This window comes from Myripristis murdjan, chromosome 17 (genome assembly GCF_902150065.1).
Source record: "Myripristis murdjan chromosome 17, fMyrMur1.1, whole genome shotgun sequence".
NCBI classification, from domain to species: Eukaryota; Metazoa; Chordata; class Actinopteri; order Holocentriformes; family Holocentridae; genus Myripristis; species Myripristis murdjan.
Window position 1 is genome coordinate 11,764,483 of NC_043996.1, and position 19,906 is coordinate 11,784,388.

The 19,906-nt window shown below is 41.0% G+C and overlaps 1 protein-coding gene across 1 annotated transcript in view; it reads left to right on the top strand.

Annotated features, from left to right (window-relative positions):
• Positions 1-19,906, top strand: part of gpr158b (G protein-coupled receptor 158b) — a 72,316-nt gene that overhangs the window by 8,290 nt on the left and 44,120 nt on the right. Inside the window, exon 2 of the mRNA XM_030074742.1 lies at positions 2,774-2,879. Coding sequence (XP_029930602.1) covers positions 2,774-2,879 — 106 coding nt within the window. The remainder of the gene's footprint in view (positions 1-2,773; positions 2,880-19,906) is intronic.

Genomic DNA, 19,906 nt, shown 5'->3' on the forward strand with positions numbered 1-19,906 from the left:
CTCTCTCTCTCTCTCTGTCTATTTATGGTGCTTGAAGAGAGGTGGCAGCCAAAGCCTCTTTCCATGGCTGTTTGTTCCACTTCCCAGCAGACAGATGGAGGTAATGGGTGTCAGACACTTCCAGAGAGAGGTAAAGAGAGAGAGAGAGAGAGAGAGAGAGATACTCCTGTGAACGTATCTCTGTGCGTGTTGGTGTGTGTTTGTGCGCTCTTGATAGTGAGAAAATTACTGCAGATCGCCTTAGACAAAGACAGAAATCGTTAGGGACGGTGAGGTAACTAAGTGAACGAGAGAGGCGAAGCAGAGGAGACAGGGCATGTTTTCTCTATGTGTGTTTGTGTGTGTGTGTGTGTTTGTGAGAGTGAGAGAGCAAGAGAGAGAGATAGAGGGAGATTCTCTAATGGCCCTTCTTCTACTGGGCTCGGCTCTAATATCCAGGGACACAAAAGACAATAAGACAATAGCGGTAGTGACCTCAGCTTCACTGGTTCAAGTCTCAGGGGTTTTCCCTCTAATGCTCTGCTGCTGTCACATCCCTGAAGAGTAATTAACTTTACACTGTAAAAAATGGCCATCTCAAGAGGTTGCTATTGGGGGCACCACGGCGGTTCGCCATGTAGAGCACGACCATGTAACACTAAGGCTAAGCTGCAGCGGCATGGGCTCGAATCCGGTCCAGGACCTTTGCTACATGTCATTCCCTCCCCCTGTCCTTCCTGTCTCTGTCCTCTGTGACTGTCTAATAAAGCAGAAATGCCCAGTGATGGCTTCATAGTCAAATGATTTCCATGAGTGGGGTTTCAAATGGCAACATCACCTTCTGGTAGAAATAGCTGGGGCTCTAATCAGAGATTAAACAACAAAAGACATACTGTAAGTGCCATGTCATAAGAATAAATACATACACACAAGGCTCTCCCAACCTCCCTGACCACACTGTCTCTGTTACTCCTGTCATATAAAAAATAATCAAATTAACAGAACATAAAAGTAAACAAGCAAATATAATAGTCAAAGCACAGTAGTCAAGAACATAATAATCAAAACCATAATAATCAAAATAATCAAAACCAAACCAAAATAATCAAAAGCAGTCAAAAACAGGAACAAGCAGAATCAAGATGATCAAGCAGAGAAGTCTTGGTTGATCTGGTTGAAATAGGTAAATTATTCCAATCTGATGGTGCTTTAAACATTTGATTAATTGAATTGATTAGACGCCAAGTCAAATACCACTATCCTGAAAATAATACCAGGACTAGTGTTTTTAGTATCCGTGGTATTGACACACCATGGTGTCTCACTGTGTAACTCTGTTATTGTGTAGTCTGTCAGGCTTTCAGGACTGTAAATCAAAATGAAAGCACATAATTACACTGTTGTATTTATTGTTACAGCAGGACATTTAACACAGTTCCTCTAATCTGCAATTAGTATTTTGTTGGGCTACTTTGTTTTCTACTTTAAGGCAAGGGCAGCTCATGGTTGCCCTTGTAACTCAGTGCTCTTATTCTAATGGAGCCTACAAGGATGTGTTTAATACTTAAAACACAGAAAAAGTCTCTGTTTACTTGTTAATGTTGATACAAATTGGGGAATTTCTTTGGGAATCACTCTGGGAATTTGTACAGGTGTTGGTTTTAACTACCAAAATTCTGCTATTGTAACACCCTTGGTGCCATTTGTAGCCATTCAAATTTTGGCCACTGAGGACAATTGTGCATTTGCAAAACTCAAAATGACTTGTGTTAAATAGTTTTGGACTTCTGAAGGAGCACTGTGTAGCATACTGTATGATGTGAAAATGTGAAAGAAAAAAACTTTCTATACTTTTTATGGAAGAAACAAAATGGACTCTTAGCATTAGATGCCATATTTGGAATATTTTCCCTGAAGCAGTAAGAGAAAATGTGTTTATATTAAGTGCATCTGTAATTCCTGCTTCTCTCCAGCTAGCAGTAGCATAAGTAAAATGTAACTTTGCAAGTATTCATGCTGATTTAATCATTTCACTCTTGCCTCCTCTTCTCTTGCCTCTGATTTCTCTCCTCCCTTCACCTCTCCCTCTTTCTGTCTCTGCCTCTCTCTGCTTCCTCTCTCGCTTCTCTTCAAACCCATGTCTTCAAATTATTTCATACATTCCTCTCTGCTACTTCTCTCCATCCTCGACCTTACTTCCCCTCATCACCACTCTTCCGTTCTTTTCAATTTTCCCTTTTTTTGTATCATGCCTGCCCTCCCTCCCCTCTCCTTTCTCCTCCACCTCACACCAATTTGCTTAACCTCTTCCATTCATTTCACCTTTCCCCTCTCCTCCCCTCTCCCTTATCTCTCCTCCACATCCTCACCGTCTCCTATTTTTCTTTTCATTTTCACCTCCGTCTCTTACCTTCCGCCTTCCTTTGCTTTGCATTCCTTATGTCTGCTTGCATTCTTTTTTCTTTCACCTTCCCTTCCCTTCTCTTTAATCTTATCTTGATGATGTGTTCTCAACCCACTGATTCTGCCTCTTCCATTTTGTTTATTTTGATCTTACTTTGTCTTCGCCCTCCTCCATTTGCTGCCTAGTGTATATCACTCCTTTATTTCCCCTCTTCCATTCTTTAATCTTTCTCCTCCCTCCTTTCCTACTCCTCTCTCCCCTCACGCCATCTTCTCTCTTGATTTCTCTGCTTATTTTTTTCTGTCCCTCCCCTCTTTACGCCTCCTGACATTGTATCCTCCTCCTCCTCCTCCTTCTTCTTCTTCTTCTCCTTCTTTTTCTTCTTCTTAGGGGCGTGGTTCGTGTGGATGTGAACCTGCAGGATGTGGACATTGACCAGTGCTCCAACAGTGGCTGGTTTGCTGGGACCCACCGTTGTAACCTCACCAGCATGGAAGTGAGTCGGCCCGTCCTTCCCCTAAGCATCTCACTACTGTCACCACCATTGTAATTGTCATCATCATCTTCGTCTACATGTGTCTGACATAGGGATGCACCATTTTTTCAAATGCTCTTTCTCCCACCTTTTGAGAAATACAGGCCTCTGTGTGCCAAAAAAGGAGAGAATCAACACAGTTTGCTTTTATTTCTGATATTTGTCTTGGGTAAAATCTCTGATAATGTGCAAGCAAAAAAAAAAAAAAAAAAAAGAGCAAAAAAAAGAAAAAAAAAACTCTATATAACAAGTTATGTAGTCCCATATTCAGTCTTGTTTTTCTTAAAACAAATGAAAAAAAAAAAAATCTGGCAGTGGTGTGAGATAATCCCACTTGTTTCCACACAAATTCCAAACAAATTTTCACTTTTTTAAAGGAAAATCAAAATCAAATAAATGAACTGTTAAAAGTGGATAAATTACTCTATTCTAGCCTGGTATCATTACAAATACCAATACCAGTATTGGTACTGGTGCATCTCCAGTGTGACTCTCTTACCTGAAGAAATGATGATGAATCTGATGATATTTCCATCATGCAGTACGTTGTGTGTCTCTTTATGTGCTTGTCTGAATACTGTTATAGGTATTTTGCTATTCCATCCATCCTTTCATGTGTTCATCATGTGTTCATCTTTCTGTCTCATAGCCATGATGTGTTCTGTCAAAGTGCCCTTAAGCAAGACACTGAACTCGCTTTGGATGAGAGAGTCAGCCAACGGGCTAAAATGTAAAATGTAAAACCGCCCGTTTATTCAGCCACTGCTTGCGAGCGGTACGGTTATAAAAAAACATCTATAAAAACTGCCACAGGATAAAAAATTTTTAAAAGTCACGCAAGCGATGTTCAGGGTGAATTGCCTGGGAAGACTAAACCACACACATTTCTAGGTGAAGCTTCTGCAGGGCCCTCATATGTGATGATGATGTGGATGATGATATGTGTGTGTGTGCACGTGTGCGTGTGTCTATGTGTGTGTCTTCTCCATTGTGTGGTTTTCTTACCTGTGTGACTGCCATGGTGGAGTTGGCAGCAGCCGTACATCACGGCTTGTCACTCTTCAGGGTGAAGACTGTTGACAGAGAGAGAGAGAAAGCGAGAGACAGCAAAGAAATAGCACTGTACTCGTGTCTGCTGGAGTGAAAATGTGTGTATGTGTGTGTGTGTGTGTGTGCGCACCTTTGTCTCTTTGCACTTGCATGTCTTTGCTCGCTCGTACTTGCCCTGTCCGCCCATGTCACACAACACAAATTCTATGTTTTAGCAAGTCATTTGGTCTCATATTCATTGTTAAAAAGTGAAAACAAGTGAAAAACTGTGGGATGCCCTTGTTTCCAGTTTGGTTTCACCTGGTAAGATAATATAAATACATCTAAACAAGGCAGAATAGAGCAGATCAGTCCACTGGCATCAAGACGATGACACGTGACTCAAGACAATTCTGGAAACAAGTTGATTAACATTTGAAACCAGTGGGATTATCTCATCCCACTGGCAGATTTTCACACTTGTTTAAAGATTTTAACACTGACCATGAAAATAAATCACTTAAGAGGGGTTTTATTTTGCAGTACAGTGCCAGCGCGTTGCTTTTATATTGTATGATGTATTGCAGCAGGAGAGGAGCTGCTCATGCTTGCATGGCATGTTGCTGGCCATACAATCTATAATAAATGCAGAGTAATGGATTGCAGCAAGATGTGGTGAATAATTGACTATGCTCTTTGTCTGTGTGCCTCTCTCTTTGGGTCCACCATGGGAAAACTACAGAGGAGACATGGGAGGTCTCCATGTTCCCCTTGATCTACTGTGCTGCCTTTCCTCCATTGTTTCATTTTTAAGGAAAACTCTCTCAGGCGGCTGTCTGGCAAAATCTGAATGGCGAAGCTGAAATTGCTGTTGTGTCTTCTCGGGGGAGATTATGTTTGTGAACTTGCGCGCACCCATGCATGAGCAAAACATCTTTTTTTTGGGATTGGGTGTTCATTTGCATGCATGTTTACGTCTTAGTGTAGGCGGTCCTGGTTGAGATATGTGCTGGTTGTGTGTAGGTGGAGTGCACGCATGCAGTGTGCGTGCTCCTATTATTATTCTAGAGGCCCGGCACTCATTTTAGGTACCAAGGCCATTCCAATCTTTCTGTTCCAGACAACTTTGATGGGAACATTATGAGAGGAATTTGACATTTTCAGAGGGCCATTACAGAGCTCACTGCTCTTTACAATCCTCCAATGATTTTTTTTTTTCCATGCGCTGTTTTTGGCCAAGCACTAGCCAGTGATTCAGTGCCAGCCTAAATCAGCAGTGTTATTTGTCTCACACTATTTCAAAGTAGAGAATTAGGCATGATAAACAGCCTAGAGTCTAAACTGATTCATTACAAATATTTTACGCTGAGCGGAGCCGGGCGAGGGGTATTGACTGTGAAACTATATTGATTCACTGCAATGTCATCAATCCTGTCACTCTGAGAGTAACTTCACTGCTTGAAAAAAAAAAAAAAAAAAATTAACATCAGGAGATGACTTCCCTTCATAGCATCCGTTTAACGTAATTCACCTGTCCACTGAAGTTTTGTTTTGAGCTGCATTTATGAGGTCGGTCTACCTGTTGTTGTGTTTGCTGAGCGGAGGGAAGGTCAGCAGAAGCTTCATTCCCTGCTGGCATCCGCTGTTTCTCAACAAAACATCCCTGTTAGGTTAGTTACATCCACTGTATGCTCAGATGTGTTTCTCATGGGAAATCACCCGTGTGTGCTTTTACCAACATCGAGCGATGAAGCAACAACAACAACAACAACAACAAAACCCCAAAACAAAACAGATGTTCAGCTGGGTCTGTGAGGCAAAAATGAATCCATGAACTTTGACCTAAAGGACGACGGTCCTCTGACTGTATCCTCTGTAAGATGTATACAGTCTCTCTTAATCATGATCAGTAATATGAAGTGATAAATCACAAGTTTGATTGACACAGTCTTTTTTAAACAGCAGTAGTTGTGATGTAAGACATTTTTAGATAGCTTTTCATCCATCATAGCACATGAACAAAATTTAAATTGTCTGTGTGGTCGCATGTTGTCAAAGCTGTGACTTTAGCACTGTGACTGCAAACCCAGCGTAGAGATGGTAAACATTATACCTCCGTATGTTTAGAAACAACAAATGAATTCCAATTTAGTTAGAAAATTAGGCCCAAATGCTTCACTCTTTGCTGTGGTTGTTTGGTTTGATCCAATTAGGGTGTGGATCCTAACATCCCAGCCCCAGCATGAACAAAACTCTAACAAACTGTAACTCGAGTTTGATGATCCTTTTTGATGAAATGGGGAAGTTTTAGCACAGCGACTTGCCAAGTGTGCACTGTTGACAAGCAGGCACAATCGCGGGCCCTTCAGCTGGGGATTTGACTAACTGCTGGAGCAACATGAGATGCATGGTCACACGAGCGTATTCATTGAGCATTTGACATGCTGGTTTCAAATGTGGCTCAGCTAATCAGAGCTGGAGAGCCTGAATGTGTTTTGACTTCACTGGAAATCCCATAAAGCACAGCAATAAACAACAGCAGTAATCAGGAAGCTAGTTAGCGAGGTTAGGTTCGAGCACAGCAGATGCAGGAGCCCCACTGTTCCTGTTTGGATTTTTCCTCTGTTTCTTCATTTTTTTTTTTTTTTTTTTTTTGCCTTAAAGCAGACTTGAGCTCAGAGGCTGTGTCTCCCGGGGTCACCAAATTTGGTGGATACAGTATAATTGAATTCTCTATCACTACTCAGCTGAAAAATAAAAGCCAAGAACGCTTCCTGCAGCCCATTCCTTCACTCAGCGTGAATCCTTTGCACACACTAGTTTCATTTCTGCCTTGATAGATTTCTGCCAGTGTGAATGTTATGCAAAACCTGTTATTTTTTTTGCCACCGCTCCCGCAAATTTTGCACAAAGCATATTTGGACTTCCCAGAGCTTTCCCACAACACTTTGAGTCTGACTGTGACAAACAAACAAAGATTATAGCCGAGATGTGCAAACAGGAAATGAGGTATAATTTTTATACCCCTCAAGCGAGGGCAGCCAGGGGGAAAACAAGTGAAACAAAACCTGCCAGTTGGATGAGATAACACTATTTGATTTCCAATGCATAATCACTTCTTTCAGGATTCTTTTTTCATCACAACAAGCACAAATATGTCAAAATCACTCGGAGGTAGGCAAATCAGCCCTCATGTATTAAAAAAATTATTCAAGAACATTCTGGACCCAAGCTGACTGCAAAAAACACTGCCAAAAATCTCCATCCTAACAAGTCATTTTGTCTCATATTCAGTGTAAAAATCTTGTTTTTCTTCTTGATACACATGTTCTGCTCTTCCTTATTCTGCCTTGTTTCTTCATATTTAGTCTTGTCCCCAGAAAAAAAAATCCTGAAACAAGTGACACTGCAGTGGAAACAAGTGGGGTTATCTCATTCCACTCAAAGATTTTTGTCACTTGATTGATGAAAAGATTTTACAACTGAATATGAGACTAAATTACTTCTTAAGATGGGGATTTTTGTAGTGTATCTCATCCCACTGGCAGATTTTTTTACTTGCTTTTTTAACAGTGAATGTCTTGTTAAAATGGGGGTGTTTGCAGTGCAGCTTAAAAAGATGGATCTCTCTGCGATTACAGCAGTCCTATTGATATTGCACTTACTGCATCACTGTTGTACCCATAACTTCAGTAAAGAACACTTGTGGGCATTATTAATGTAATAAATAGTCACTATTGGATGGCATTAATAGTATCTGGACACATCTGCATGGTCTCTTTACTGTCTCTTGCCCCCGTCTTTGACGTCATGACACTCATGAAGAGGAGCCCTTGATTACTCAGATTGTGTTGCTCAGCAGCTCCAGCTTGTGTCTTTGTCACCACCATGTTTTGCCTGCTCATGATAATCATCTAAAAGTCATAGATAAATATTCATGACGTGATTTGTGGTGAGATTTCTGTAATAGGCGAGAGAAGCAGTCATTAGGAAAGATCAATACTTTAATTAGCTATTGTGTAGCCTATTAGTACCCGAAAGGCTGTTAATAAATAACTTTGTTTATTTCAAGTGCCATCCCAGTGTTTTTCACTGTTGGATAATATGGGATGTACAGTACAGATGTGCAGATGTTTGTTAAGGATTCATGGTAAAATTTGGAATACCAGATGTCTCTTTCTCTACCTCTTTCTTTCACTCTCCATGGTCCAACTTTTTATCTCCTTTCTTCATCCCTGTCATTTGCCATTTGGTGTTATTTCTGTCTCGGTGCTTCAGCCTCGTCTTTCCTTTACTTGCCTTTTTCCCATTTCCTCCAATCAATGACTGATGCTACTGTTCATCCAACATAGTGTCCATCCCATACTTTGCTGGAGCAACTTTTTCAGGACTTTACCCTGCCAGTCCAGTTTCCCAATTTGTTGAAAAGAAAAAAAGCAGTCAAATGCTCCAAAGAAACTCTCATGATCTGAGACACACACTCTATGAAAGTGTTAGATTTAAGCAAAACCTGAGTGAGAAAGAAAAAGTAAAGTATTGAGCTCATTATATGATAAGTAGCAAAAATCACATTTTATTCTAATGCTCCCATTAAAAAACAGTCGAGTTTAAAATCTCACTTTTTTGATGTTGTTTTTTTTCTTGCCAAATGGGCTGTAGAAAGTCAATGCAAGGCTCATTGCTTTGCTGTAGAGTACAAACACACCCTCGAGCTCCTGTTTCTCACAGAAAGATAATAACAAGATAGTCTTTTGTAATGTGACAGAACATAATGTGTTCTGAAGGAGTGTGCTGCCGGATTATCACAACATTTTCCCTCCTCGCTGCTGTTGTGATGTAATGCTCCAGTCAAATGCGGCTTAATACATTTGATCTTACGAGGCACAGTGACGTTGAGTGAGGTGTTTGACTTCAACGTTGTTTACTTTGCCTAATAAACCTCAGAATTTTCTTGACACTAGTGGGCCGATCTGCCTCATTCTTCCTCGTTTCAGCACATTTATAACAAGTGAACCTGCACTGGAAATGGGTGGGATTATCTCGTTTGACCAGCAGATTTTTATACTTGGTGTAAAGAAAAACAAGATTTTAACACTTGATATGAAACTTCACTTGCTCAGATATAAATTGTTGCAGTGTAGCTTAATGAAACTTGAGGAGGTTTTGGTGCAGCGCTTGGCAATTAATACCTCTAATATTTTCTAGCAAAATGCCTCAAATTGTATTCTTCTGCTGCACTTTTACATTGTAAATGAAATACATTACTTCCCAACACCAGACAATAATCAAAAAGAAGGAATTTGCTTTTTGTATCACCCACATTTTTCAGCTTCAAGGTAACCCTTTAACTACAAGCTGTGGTTTTATATTCACTGTGTGATCTTGTGCATCCGTCTGCTTGGCAGCAAGCTCCCGAGCCTTCTCTCGGCCCCCTTTTTTTTCTGGTCTGCCCAGATACAGCGAGGCTGCAGAGGAAGGTAGGATGTGTTTAAGTCACCATGAGCCAAATACAAGACTTCATGCATTATGGATAGTCAGTCGTAGGGGAGGCATCTTACATAAGGAAGGAGCCACTGCTTATATAATTAGAAGAGGACCTGAGCACGATCACACTGTGTGCATCTGAACATGTGTGTTTTCACTCTCTCTCTGGGTTGTTTTTACTCGAGAAGGCATCTATCTATGTGCATAAGCATGTTTGTGTATATGTGTGTGTGTGTGTGTGTGTGTGTGTGTGTGTGTGTTTTTCTTTTTGCCCAGCCTGTGAAACGTGTGCATGAAGATAAAGGGCTTCAAAGGGAGAGCTCTGCTAATGAGTGTAAATTGCTGTGACAGCCAAGGAGGGTTGCCCCTTCTCTCCCTCTCTCTCTCTCTCTCTCTCTCTCTTTCTCTCTCTCTCTCTCTCTGCTGCCCCCCTCCTCTGTCTCCCCCTCTTTTCTCACCCTTTCACTATTTCTCCCCATCCTCTTAATCTTTGTATATCTCTCGTCTGCCAAAGTGTTTTTCAGTCAGTGTTCTGCCTATCAGCCTCGCACTCTTACTCCCTTCCTCCACATCTCTCGCTTTCTCTCCCTTTTTTCCTCTCTTTTTCTTCCTCCCACCCTCTCTCCTTTCTCTCTTTCTCTCGCTCGTCCTGCCTCCATCTTCTTGAAGCCAATTAACTCTTCAGACGAGGGCAGAAATTATCCCTCCATCTGTCAATATTTCAATCTTGGCTGTTTTGGCAGAGTTCAGATGCTCTGATTTTTAAAAAAAGAAAACTTCAAGCACCGTGCAAACGCATTAAATCCTGACTCGAAGTGACCTAGCCATAATTATGACTAAAAAAAAATGGGAAAATTCAATCAAAAAAGCTCATACTTTCTTCTTTCACTTTATCTTTATACATGCAGCATGAATTGGCATGAACCTCAGGTGATGTCTTTGATGCTTCTTCCAACGCACAAACAAACATCTTGAAAGAGTGCCACACACGTTTAAAAGAAAAATCCAGCCCCAAACATATTAATGCTTTTTAAAACCTTTTCATGCGCTTCACGTGCCGTTTTGTGGTATGTTTCATGTTTGTTTTGCCGTGGCTAATTTATCAAAAGTTAATCCAGTGACATCACTGGGAGATATTCACAACTCAGCTACAGTGGTGTTTAATAGAAAAAAAAAATCAACACTGTACAACAGAAGCATTAAATGTCAGGTTTCAGTGTCAAGCCCTAAAAAAATAATCCAATAAGAGCTTCTCTGTGATAATTTGTAGTGATGTTACACAAACATGCTGGGAGAAATCCAGCATTGAAGAGGTAGAGCTCACTTCTTTCTCCCATTAAAGTCACAATGAAATGACAATGTTTTCAATTTGTTTCCTAATTTTTCATTTCAGCATATTCACCCATTTAATAATAGGTAAATTCAAATGAGTTTACTTGTTTTTGATCAAAATCCCATTACTTCATCCTAGAAAACACTGCATCTTTATGGGTGAATTAATGAGAAACTAGCAGGTGTGAACACTCACGCTCCTCCCATCAAATAAAACTGCCTTTCTCTACCTTTTTGATTTGGGTTAAACTCCACCCCAGCGACCCGTTTGAACAGGAAATACGTCAAATTAAAGAAGCAAGATGCCCTCAAAATGCTGTTTCATTGTGATTCCACTGTAGCTTGATGCTCTCTGTGTGCATTGCAAGTTTGTCAGTGGAAAACCCTTAAACAGCAATGAGGATGGAACATTCCTTTAACTTTTAGAATAAACCACTTTTGCCAAGATGTGGATTGCTCAGTTCAGAGAAAGAAATTTGCATTGTGGTTTGAAAACATAGCACTCTTCATCCAGCTTGTCCGTGTCAGTTATTTCTGGCTTGACCTCGGTGCTGTGGCACACATGGCTATATAGAGACGTGCAGGTCTCTCTCCTCTGAAAAATTAATCGTGGCTTTGCACTGCGTCGCTGTAAAAAGTCAGTTTTCTCTGCATTCTCAATCTATGTCGGACAAGTGGGTATCATATCATGTTGTGAGTGTGATGTTGAATTAATCCAAGATTTTCATCTCAGTGTGGCATGGACAGCCTGTGCATAATTTCAATTTTTAGAGGTATTTATAAGCAGTGTTCTGGATTGGGGTTTCTTTTAAGGTGTGTCGTACTGTATATGGCAGGAGCACTGGTACACACACGCAGACAGACACGCACGCACACACGCCGTCTTATCTCTGGCAGGTAAAAACGTGACTGGAGGAGCAGAGGAGACAGAAAATAACCTGTTCTGCTCTGTCCTATTCTGTTCCACTCTCTTCCTTCTGTTTTGTTCTGCCAGAGGCTCCTCATTTCTCCTGGGGGAGTTTCAAGCTGCACAGCTAACGCTGGATTGAAGTTTCAAGACTCAGTGTGTCTGCACACCGGTTGGGAATGACGTGCATGTGCGTTTATGTGTGTGTGTGTGTGTGTGTGTGTGTGTGTGTGTGTGTGTGTGTGTGTGTGTGTGTGTGTGTCTGCATAATTTCTCTTTCTTTCTTTCATTTTTTTTTTTTGTTCACCATCAAAGGGACCAGTAGCTGAAGAAAAAAACAAGTAGCGTATTCAAAGCTCCATTTCAAAAGCCACATTTTCAAACCACACCAAGGTAAATATACTCTCAGTTTTTATGAAGAGAGTTTTGTTGTAATAGCCCTTTATAATGTAAAAGGACTTCGAGGAAACTATACATGCAACAAACACGGGCTGCAGGGAACATGGCTGGCAGAGCATAACTTGACCATCTTAACTCTGTTAATTAACATGTTGCACCCATCAGACTGTGTTGCCCTCTTGAATGGTCCTGCATGGGCAGAGTAGAGAGGGTGAGGGCGTTCCCTCCCCCTGGGGCCACCCAGGCACAGAGCATCTGCCCCTACACTTCATTTACATCATTACACTCACAGCGCTGTGAGGCTTTTGGAATAAAATCCTTCGTCCAGTGTTGTATGTTATGATTTGTGTTCACTGAGCCATTGTGCATCAATAGACCTGCTACTTCTATTCTATTCTATTCTATTCTGTTCTGTTCTGTTCTGTTCTGTTCTGTTCTGTTCTGTTCTGTTCTGTTCTGTTCTATTCTGTTCTATTCTGTTTCATTCTGTCCTGTTTTATTCTCTTCTGTTCAAAGCAATGCCCATGCTATCAAATGAGGCTCAACATGCAGATAGCAGGAACTCACTGTTATCTGTGCGATGCAAACGCTGAGGCTGCTGTTCAGATGAAAGTAGATCAGCTGCTTTGGTTGAATAATTCGCCAAAGGGATTTGATTTCTGAACCATTGCTAGCATGAAAATCACACAGGGGAACAGAAGTTTGGCGGTGTTGACATAAAGTGGAATTTCACAGCATGGCTTTAGTTTTTACAGTTATCCAGTTTAGACCCAAACTTCACAAAAAAACTCTGTTGATGCGGGTTTCCTCCTTAGTTATAAAATGCTTTAAAAAAAAACAAAGTATTTCATAGCCTTATAGCCCTTAGATGACAAAAAGTTAACGATCTGAATTTAAATAAGTGCTGCCCTCATAGTGCTTCATGAATAACAAGCAGCCACTTGCTAGGCAAGCATATATTTTAGATACCATGTATCTGTTTCAGTGTAATTCTGCTTTCAGTGTAATATCGCTTTGACCAGGGTTTCTTTCCAGCAAAATCAGAGTCTATGTTCTTTATTTTGGGTGCATCTATTTCTTCTTTTTTCCTTGTTGACATGCCTCCATGGCTTCATGTGAAGACTGATAACAGCAGCTTCCAGGAAAATCTTTTACACTAGAGACTGATTTACATTAACTGTACAATAGTGTGTCTTACTTATCAAGAGATGCTCTCTGAGAAGCACTGCTACCGATAGTAACAAATAAAAACACCTTGATTAGACAATATAATATGTTTTGAGGCATGCTATTTTGCGATCTGTATATTCTTTAGTTTTATTAGTCTGTTCTGGCCAGAAAAATTCAGTGTCTTTCCATGTTTTTCGAGTTGATGAAGCTTTAATGAGGCCAACAAATGCATGCATGACAGCATGAGGAGAGGGAGGAGAGAGTGAGGGTGAGGATGCTGGCACAGTGCAAAAGATGGAGAAGAAAGTGAGCGAGCGAACGAGGGAGAGAGGGAGGGATGAGGGGAGAGAGCAGAGAGGGGAGGCGCCAGGGAGGACTCATCTACATCCTCCACAGAGAAACACCATTCACTCTCTAATCTGTTGCCTGCAGCTCGGTGGCTGCCATGGCAATAATGTAAGAGGATGTCAACCTTACAGCAGCAGTTGGATCTTAATTGGCTGAGGCCTCCCAGACCTGTCTGTGTGGGGGGCTCAGGGACTACCCACCCACCCGCCCTTGTGCCTTTGTGGGAAAAATAAAGGTTCATCGAAATAACCCTTGAAATGCCAGACAGGCCTTTGGCAAAGTGGCCTGCCTTTGCTGCCCTTGTATTTGCAATGATTGAAATTCATTTGCAAAAAGTCTCTGAAGGTCGCCAGTCAGTCATTACTGACAATTTGAATGTCGTGCCCTCTTTAACTCAAAAATGGCTGCCTTCACTTTTTGGAGATTCATTGTGAGCTCATCTTACGCTTGTATTGCATGAGAAAATATGATAAATGTGAAACCACGGATGTCAAAAGATATGAAAAAGAACCAGGGCAAATGTGACAGAGGCCAACATCAATGCCTCGCAATGAACACCACTCTGACTGTTGCCCTGCTCAGCAGAACACAGCACTGTACGAGCGACATGCCGCCAATCAATATCTGGCTGTAATATCCCAGTTTTCGTCTCATAAATTGATGCAGAACCTCCAGACAGACTTAAGCCCAAGGACTTTTCTTCCTCAGACGTCCAGTATTTCAGTGGTGGTAGTCTTATGAAGAGGCAGCAGGCAGCAGGCAGACTCCATACCCAGGGGACACAGTGATTGTAATGCTTTTAGGGTTTAATGCTTTCAGTGTATTTATAGATCTCTGAGGGATGCAGAGTGCTCCGTCTCTCTCTCTCTTTCTCTCTCTCTCTCTTTTTCTCTGTCTCTCTCTTTCTCAATCTGTCTTGTTTACAGCTTTTTGTCACATTGGACATTGGAAGAGACTGAAGAAGGTACCTGTAGCACTGGTGGCAGACCAAACATGAGGGCTTTTTATATGAAGGTTACACGTCATTTTTGGTTTCAGGCTACATCAATACCTTAGGGAGACTGTACCATATAGTATGTGTCACACTTTGCATGATGGAAACAGTCAGTACTATTGTTGTTGCTGCATTCTGTAGGGAGCTGTGCTTAAACCTGTGATCTTGTTGTGTTTTCCCCAAGAACAGCTACCACCATACTAATGAGCATATTAGTATTTTGTGCAGGTCAGCAAGTCCTAGTCCAGATGTTAGGTTAGGGCTCTCACTCGTAGGTCATGGAATGTCATGGAAATTGGAAAAGTCTGTTCCAGTCAGGTAAAGTCAAGGGATTTAATAAATTCTCAGGGTAAGCTATGGAATGTCATGGAAACTTTATGCTTTAGGGCTCAGGTTAAAAAAAATCAGCAGCAAGTTAATCAGTAAATGAATTTTTTTCCCATTGTGCTGCAGTTACGCTCACTTGCCCTGCCGAATAAAAAAAGAATAATAAACTTCTAAAAGGCCTCTGAATCTGAAGTGTTTTTGGTCAAGGGTAAAAAAAATTATAGATCATGAAAATTACACATTTTAACCATGGGAAATGATGGAAAAGTCTCATTTTCATCAGACAGAGTGGGAACCCTTTGTTATATGATGTCTTGATAAATAAAAAAAAAAAATAAATTAAAAAAAATAAAAGGAAAAATCTATACGAAAACACTTGACAAGTATTAAACAGTTACTGGCGATGTACAGTACCTTGCATTGCAAGGTCCATTTTGTTCTTTGGTGGGAAATTTTTAAAATTTGTGTGGATGTGGAGACATTTCCACTGCAGTTACAATGAAGTTTAACAGTAGATAATGTTTCACCTGTCTAAAATAATGAGAAATGTCAGGTTTTAGTGTCTGAAAGTCAAAGAAGAAGGGCTTTTTTCTAGAATCACCATTTTCCTTCAACAATCATTCAGGGACAAATCCACTGTAGAGGAGACAGATGGAAGAGACTAAATTGACATGCTACATGTGCATGTTGCAGGAAGACCCACCCCTACTCTATCTCTGATTGGCTAACTCTAATCACACCCAACCCTTACCCTAACCTTAACTGAAGGCAATGATTACTAGCCATTCTGAAGCGGGCATGGCAGGATATGCACGTCCAGTATGTCAATTTAGTCTCTCCTGGAGACAGATATGCCAGTTTCTCCAGCAGCTTCAGTATACCATAATGCATTGCAGCCACAAGTCATACTGTGTTTTCAGTAATGGGCATACAGTAGTTAGTTATCTTTGCCCATACCCTCACCTTTGACTGCAAGCCACAAGTTTAGTCTCCTTCCAGGAAATGTAGGATATTACTAACTAAAGCAAAGCCATGACAGGTAAATTATGACATTTAACCACAAAATAAATATAACGTAATTATAACTGTATACAAGGATGGATTTTTCCTTTAACGTTGCAAGTCAGCAATTAAATACTATTGATAAACTGTACTGTTTAAAGGACAGGCAGGTCTTGGTTCTGCAATAATATCTCTCTGTCCACACCCCCAAGTGACCTTATTAAAAGTTAACTCACTTGCACTTTCTGTGATTGACAATCCAACCTTGAACTCTATCAGAAAGGTGTTATAAGAAAGGTGGAATTAAAAGCCCTAACCGCATCAGAAGTGGGGTGCAATCACAAATTACTTTCTCACTTTTAGCCTGTGCTCTGATGAAGGTGATCCATCACACTGAGACATGTCAAACGACCGTTTCATGCTCCTTTCATAGCCGCTGAGGAAAAACGAGGTTAGCCTTGGCACCATTTAACTCGCCTGTATTTTTCTCTGTGTGTGTGTGTGTGTGTGTGTGTGATGGACAAGACAAGACTGCACTGGAGATACATGACGTGTGGAGCAGATTGCACATGAATCAGTTCACACATGGCGGTTAACAACACAACACCAGACGTGTTAAGGTTACATTATTCACTGTGAAAAGCCTCGAGATTCGTGTTCGTGCCTCTGTGTCACTCTCCTGTGTGACATGCATACATTTCTCCAATTATGTCTCCTTGTGCACGTCTCACTACTTGAAATAATTTTGAGAAATGCACGGGTTCATGTGTAGGTCAGGTAATCATAGTAATACATGGAAAATGTTGCAACACATGCGGCGTGCTTAACATATGCTTCCTTAACGTGTTAAAGGAACAGTTCACCCAAAATGCTAAACAAGACAATGAAAAAAAGCTATTAGCCAACTTACCTCTAGTTACCTGTGAGTTTCTGTGTGATTTGGTGAGGTTTCCAGTCTGCTGAGATCTTCCCTGCCTCCCATCTGTTACAATTGGCCTTATAGTTCGATTGTCTCTTGCATTATCCAATGTATTGTATAGTTCAGGACAGCTTGACTGCTAAGCAGAGGACAGATAAAACAGGACCCAGATGTACTTTCTGTATCTTGTTAGTTAGGTCTGTTGCATTAGATACACGCCCAGTCAACATTCACACACATAGGATCACACATTCTAGAAACAAGGCGTGGACAGTGGTTGGCCTGTCCATGTCCGGGTAACTGGCCAATTATTCTCCGTTGCGTTTAAGTCCAACCTTTGTACGGGGCAGGCCCAGCCCAAGAACATAAATGTGTATCATTTCCTAATATCAGGGCTCTTTCTGACCGAGATCCTGCGAGAGCTCTGTCACTCTGAGCCCAGTGGTGCTTTATATGTGACCATAATAAATATTTCATCAGAAAATTGAAGATTGACTCCGGTCTGTTCTTCTTCTTCTTTTTTTTTTTTTTTTTTTTTTTAGAAAGAACTGTTGCTGTTGAGTTTTCACATGTAAATTTTTCATGGTTTGAGCTTCCTAAAGCAAAGCCCATTCCCACATTCCCAACATTTTGGCAGTCTGGAAACCTCACCAAATCACACATAAAGTATTTGGATGGAGAGATGGCACTAATCATATGTGGGAAAATATTTTTGTGTGTTTGTGTGTTTTAGTTGAACTGTCCTTGTAACGTATCTTTCATTTCATTTTCAACTCATAAACAGCAATCCTAATCATCACACAGCAACACTGAAGTTTTTAAAGATTTTAAAGATGCACACAGTCGGTATTTTACACTCTATTCGCCCAGCGCTTTAAACAATTCCCCTTTGGAAACACTGCCTCTGCCTAGGTGGCTCAGGCAGGTTTAATAAATGCAACAATTCTAATGCACAGAGAGCAATAAAGGCCCAAAATAAGCATCATATTTCATCCTTGCCTACCTTGGTGTCCCTGGGTATGTCTTATCCTAATGAGTGTTGGAATAAGCAGAAAATTCATAGTTCATAATACATGCTGGAGGTGTATGTCTATGTCTGTATTACTGCGTGTGTGTGTGTGTGTGTGTGTGTGTGTGTGTGTGTGTGTGTGTGTGTGTGTGTGTTTGTGCAAGTGCAGAATGGTTGGGGTGGTGGTTGCTCTCCTTGCCAATATTCTCTTGTTGTTGACAGGAAGTAATAGGCATTTATATTCTGTCCTTGTGCTCTCAGTTTCTCTCCTCCTTTCTCTCTCTCTTTCTTTTTCTCTATCGCTCTCTCTCACACTTTCTCTCTCTGTCCCCCCATCTTTACCTGCCACTCAGGAGGTGTTGAAAATTTGGAGTGTGGACTATTTTTCCCCCCAGCCCTTAAGGGAGGCTGAGTCCTCACCACCTGCTTCTTTAGAATCAGCAAATTTGCGCTTGAACTCAAATCAGTTGCCTTTTCTGTAGTTTTTACATTTGAATTTGCTGGGGGTGTACCAGCCCCACGCGAGTGAATAATACACACACACACACACACACATACACATCTGCACCAACAGTAGTAAATGAGCTGCAGCTGCTTTTGGCTGAGGGTCATTTTACTTTATTAGCTGGGTCTCTCTCCAAGAATTTGTTCTTCACACGTTGGTAGCTCCAAATGGCAGCAAGAGACAACTGTTAAAAAAAAAAATAATCAGAATTTCAATCGCCAGAAATCCTAGAAGATGATGTCAGTGAACTGCTCACAGACAACGCGCTCATGTTTACAAACTGGCCGGTCTGTGGTGATTTATCCCAAAGGATACCAAAAGAACAATGGTGGCAAAATATGGGCACAGTGGCAGCTTACTGTTGTTAAAGTGACAGTTATTGATAGCTCTAGATAGTTTTTATTGTTTCCTGTAGGTGAAAAAGTGTCCATATCCAGCAGCAGAATATCAAGTGTTTTTGACTGTCTGTTATAGGTGATGCTTTTCTCTACTGTAACTCCTCTACACTTAGCCTGGTAAGAATGACTATAAAAATTTTGCTTAAACAGTTTACTCTAAAATACCAAAAAAGATATTTTCCCACTTAATCTGGGGAAGTCTATCCACCCAGATAGTTGCTGTGTGATTTGGTGAGGTTTCCAGTCCACCGTGATCACAGTTTTCCCTTGGGACCCCAAACAACAGGGCAGGATGGGTATTTGTTTAAGGAGCACAACCTGCCAAAACTTTCCTTGTGAAAAACTCAGATGCAACAGCTCTTTCCAAAAATTCTGACACAGATACCCAGCATACTCCACAGCTCTCAAAAGCTAAGAGGAACTATTAGGAAATATTTTGTGCCAAAGAACATGGGCGTACTGTATCTGTCTCAGATCACGGTCAGGAAAGGTCATGGCAGACTGGAAACCTCATCAAATCACACAGTAAGCATCTGGAAGGAGTTGCATAAAGCTTTCTTTATATTTTGGGTGAACTGTGCCTTTAATGCAACTTAATGCAGCTGAATTTGCCAAATAACAACTCTTTTGACCTTTTGTGTGGGTGCTTTTTCCTACATATTAAATATTAGGAGGATTTGATTGACGCGCATGAAGTTCACTGATGAGGCTGATCCGTGCAAAAGCCAAAATCCAGTATTGATTTCCTTGATCAGATCCAGCCAAGTCAAAAAAGAGAAGGTGTAGACAGAGAAGCACAAGTTAGAGAAGGATTTCTAAGGATCTTAAAGGATCTGAGATTTGGATTACACAAAGGGGTTTGCAACTCAGTATCAGGAAGGGATGTTCCTAATATTTTTACATTCTCTGTACAGTATGTGGTCCCAACTCAAGCAGAGCTGTCATGCCTGCCTGCCCTTTTCCTCCTGTCTCGTTCCTGTTCAATTTTTCAGCGTTGAACCCAGAATAGCTTTCAGGATCTCCACCTCACATTTCCAAGCAAACTTCAATCAGTCAATAGCTCATATGAAAAAAGCAATAAATGGTGACATCTCCAAGGGATGTAGCTCACATTCTTTCTTCAAAAAACAGTGGAAACATGCATCATAATTTGCCCTCTTGTCTC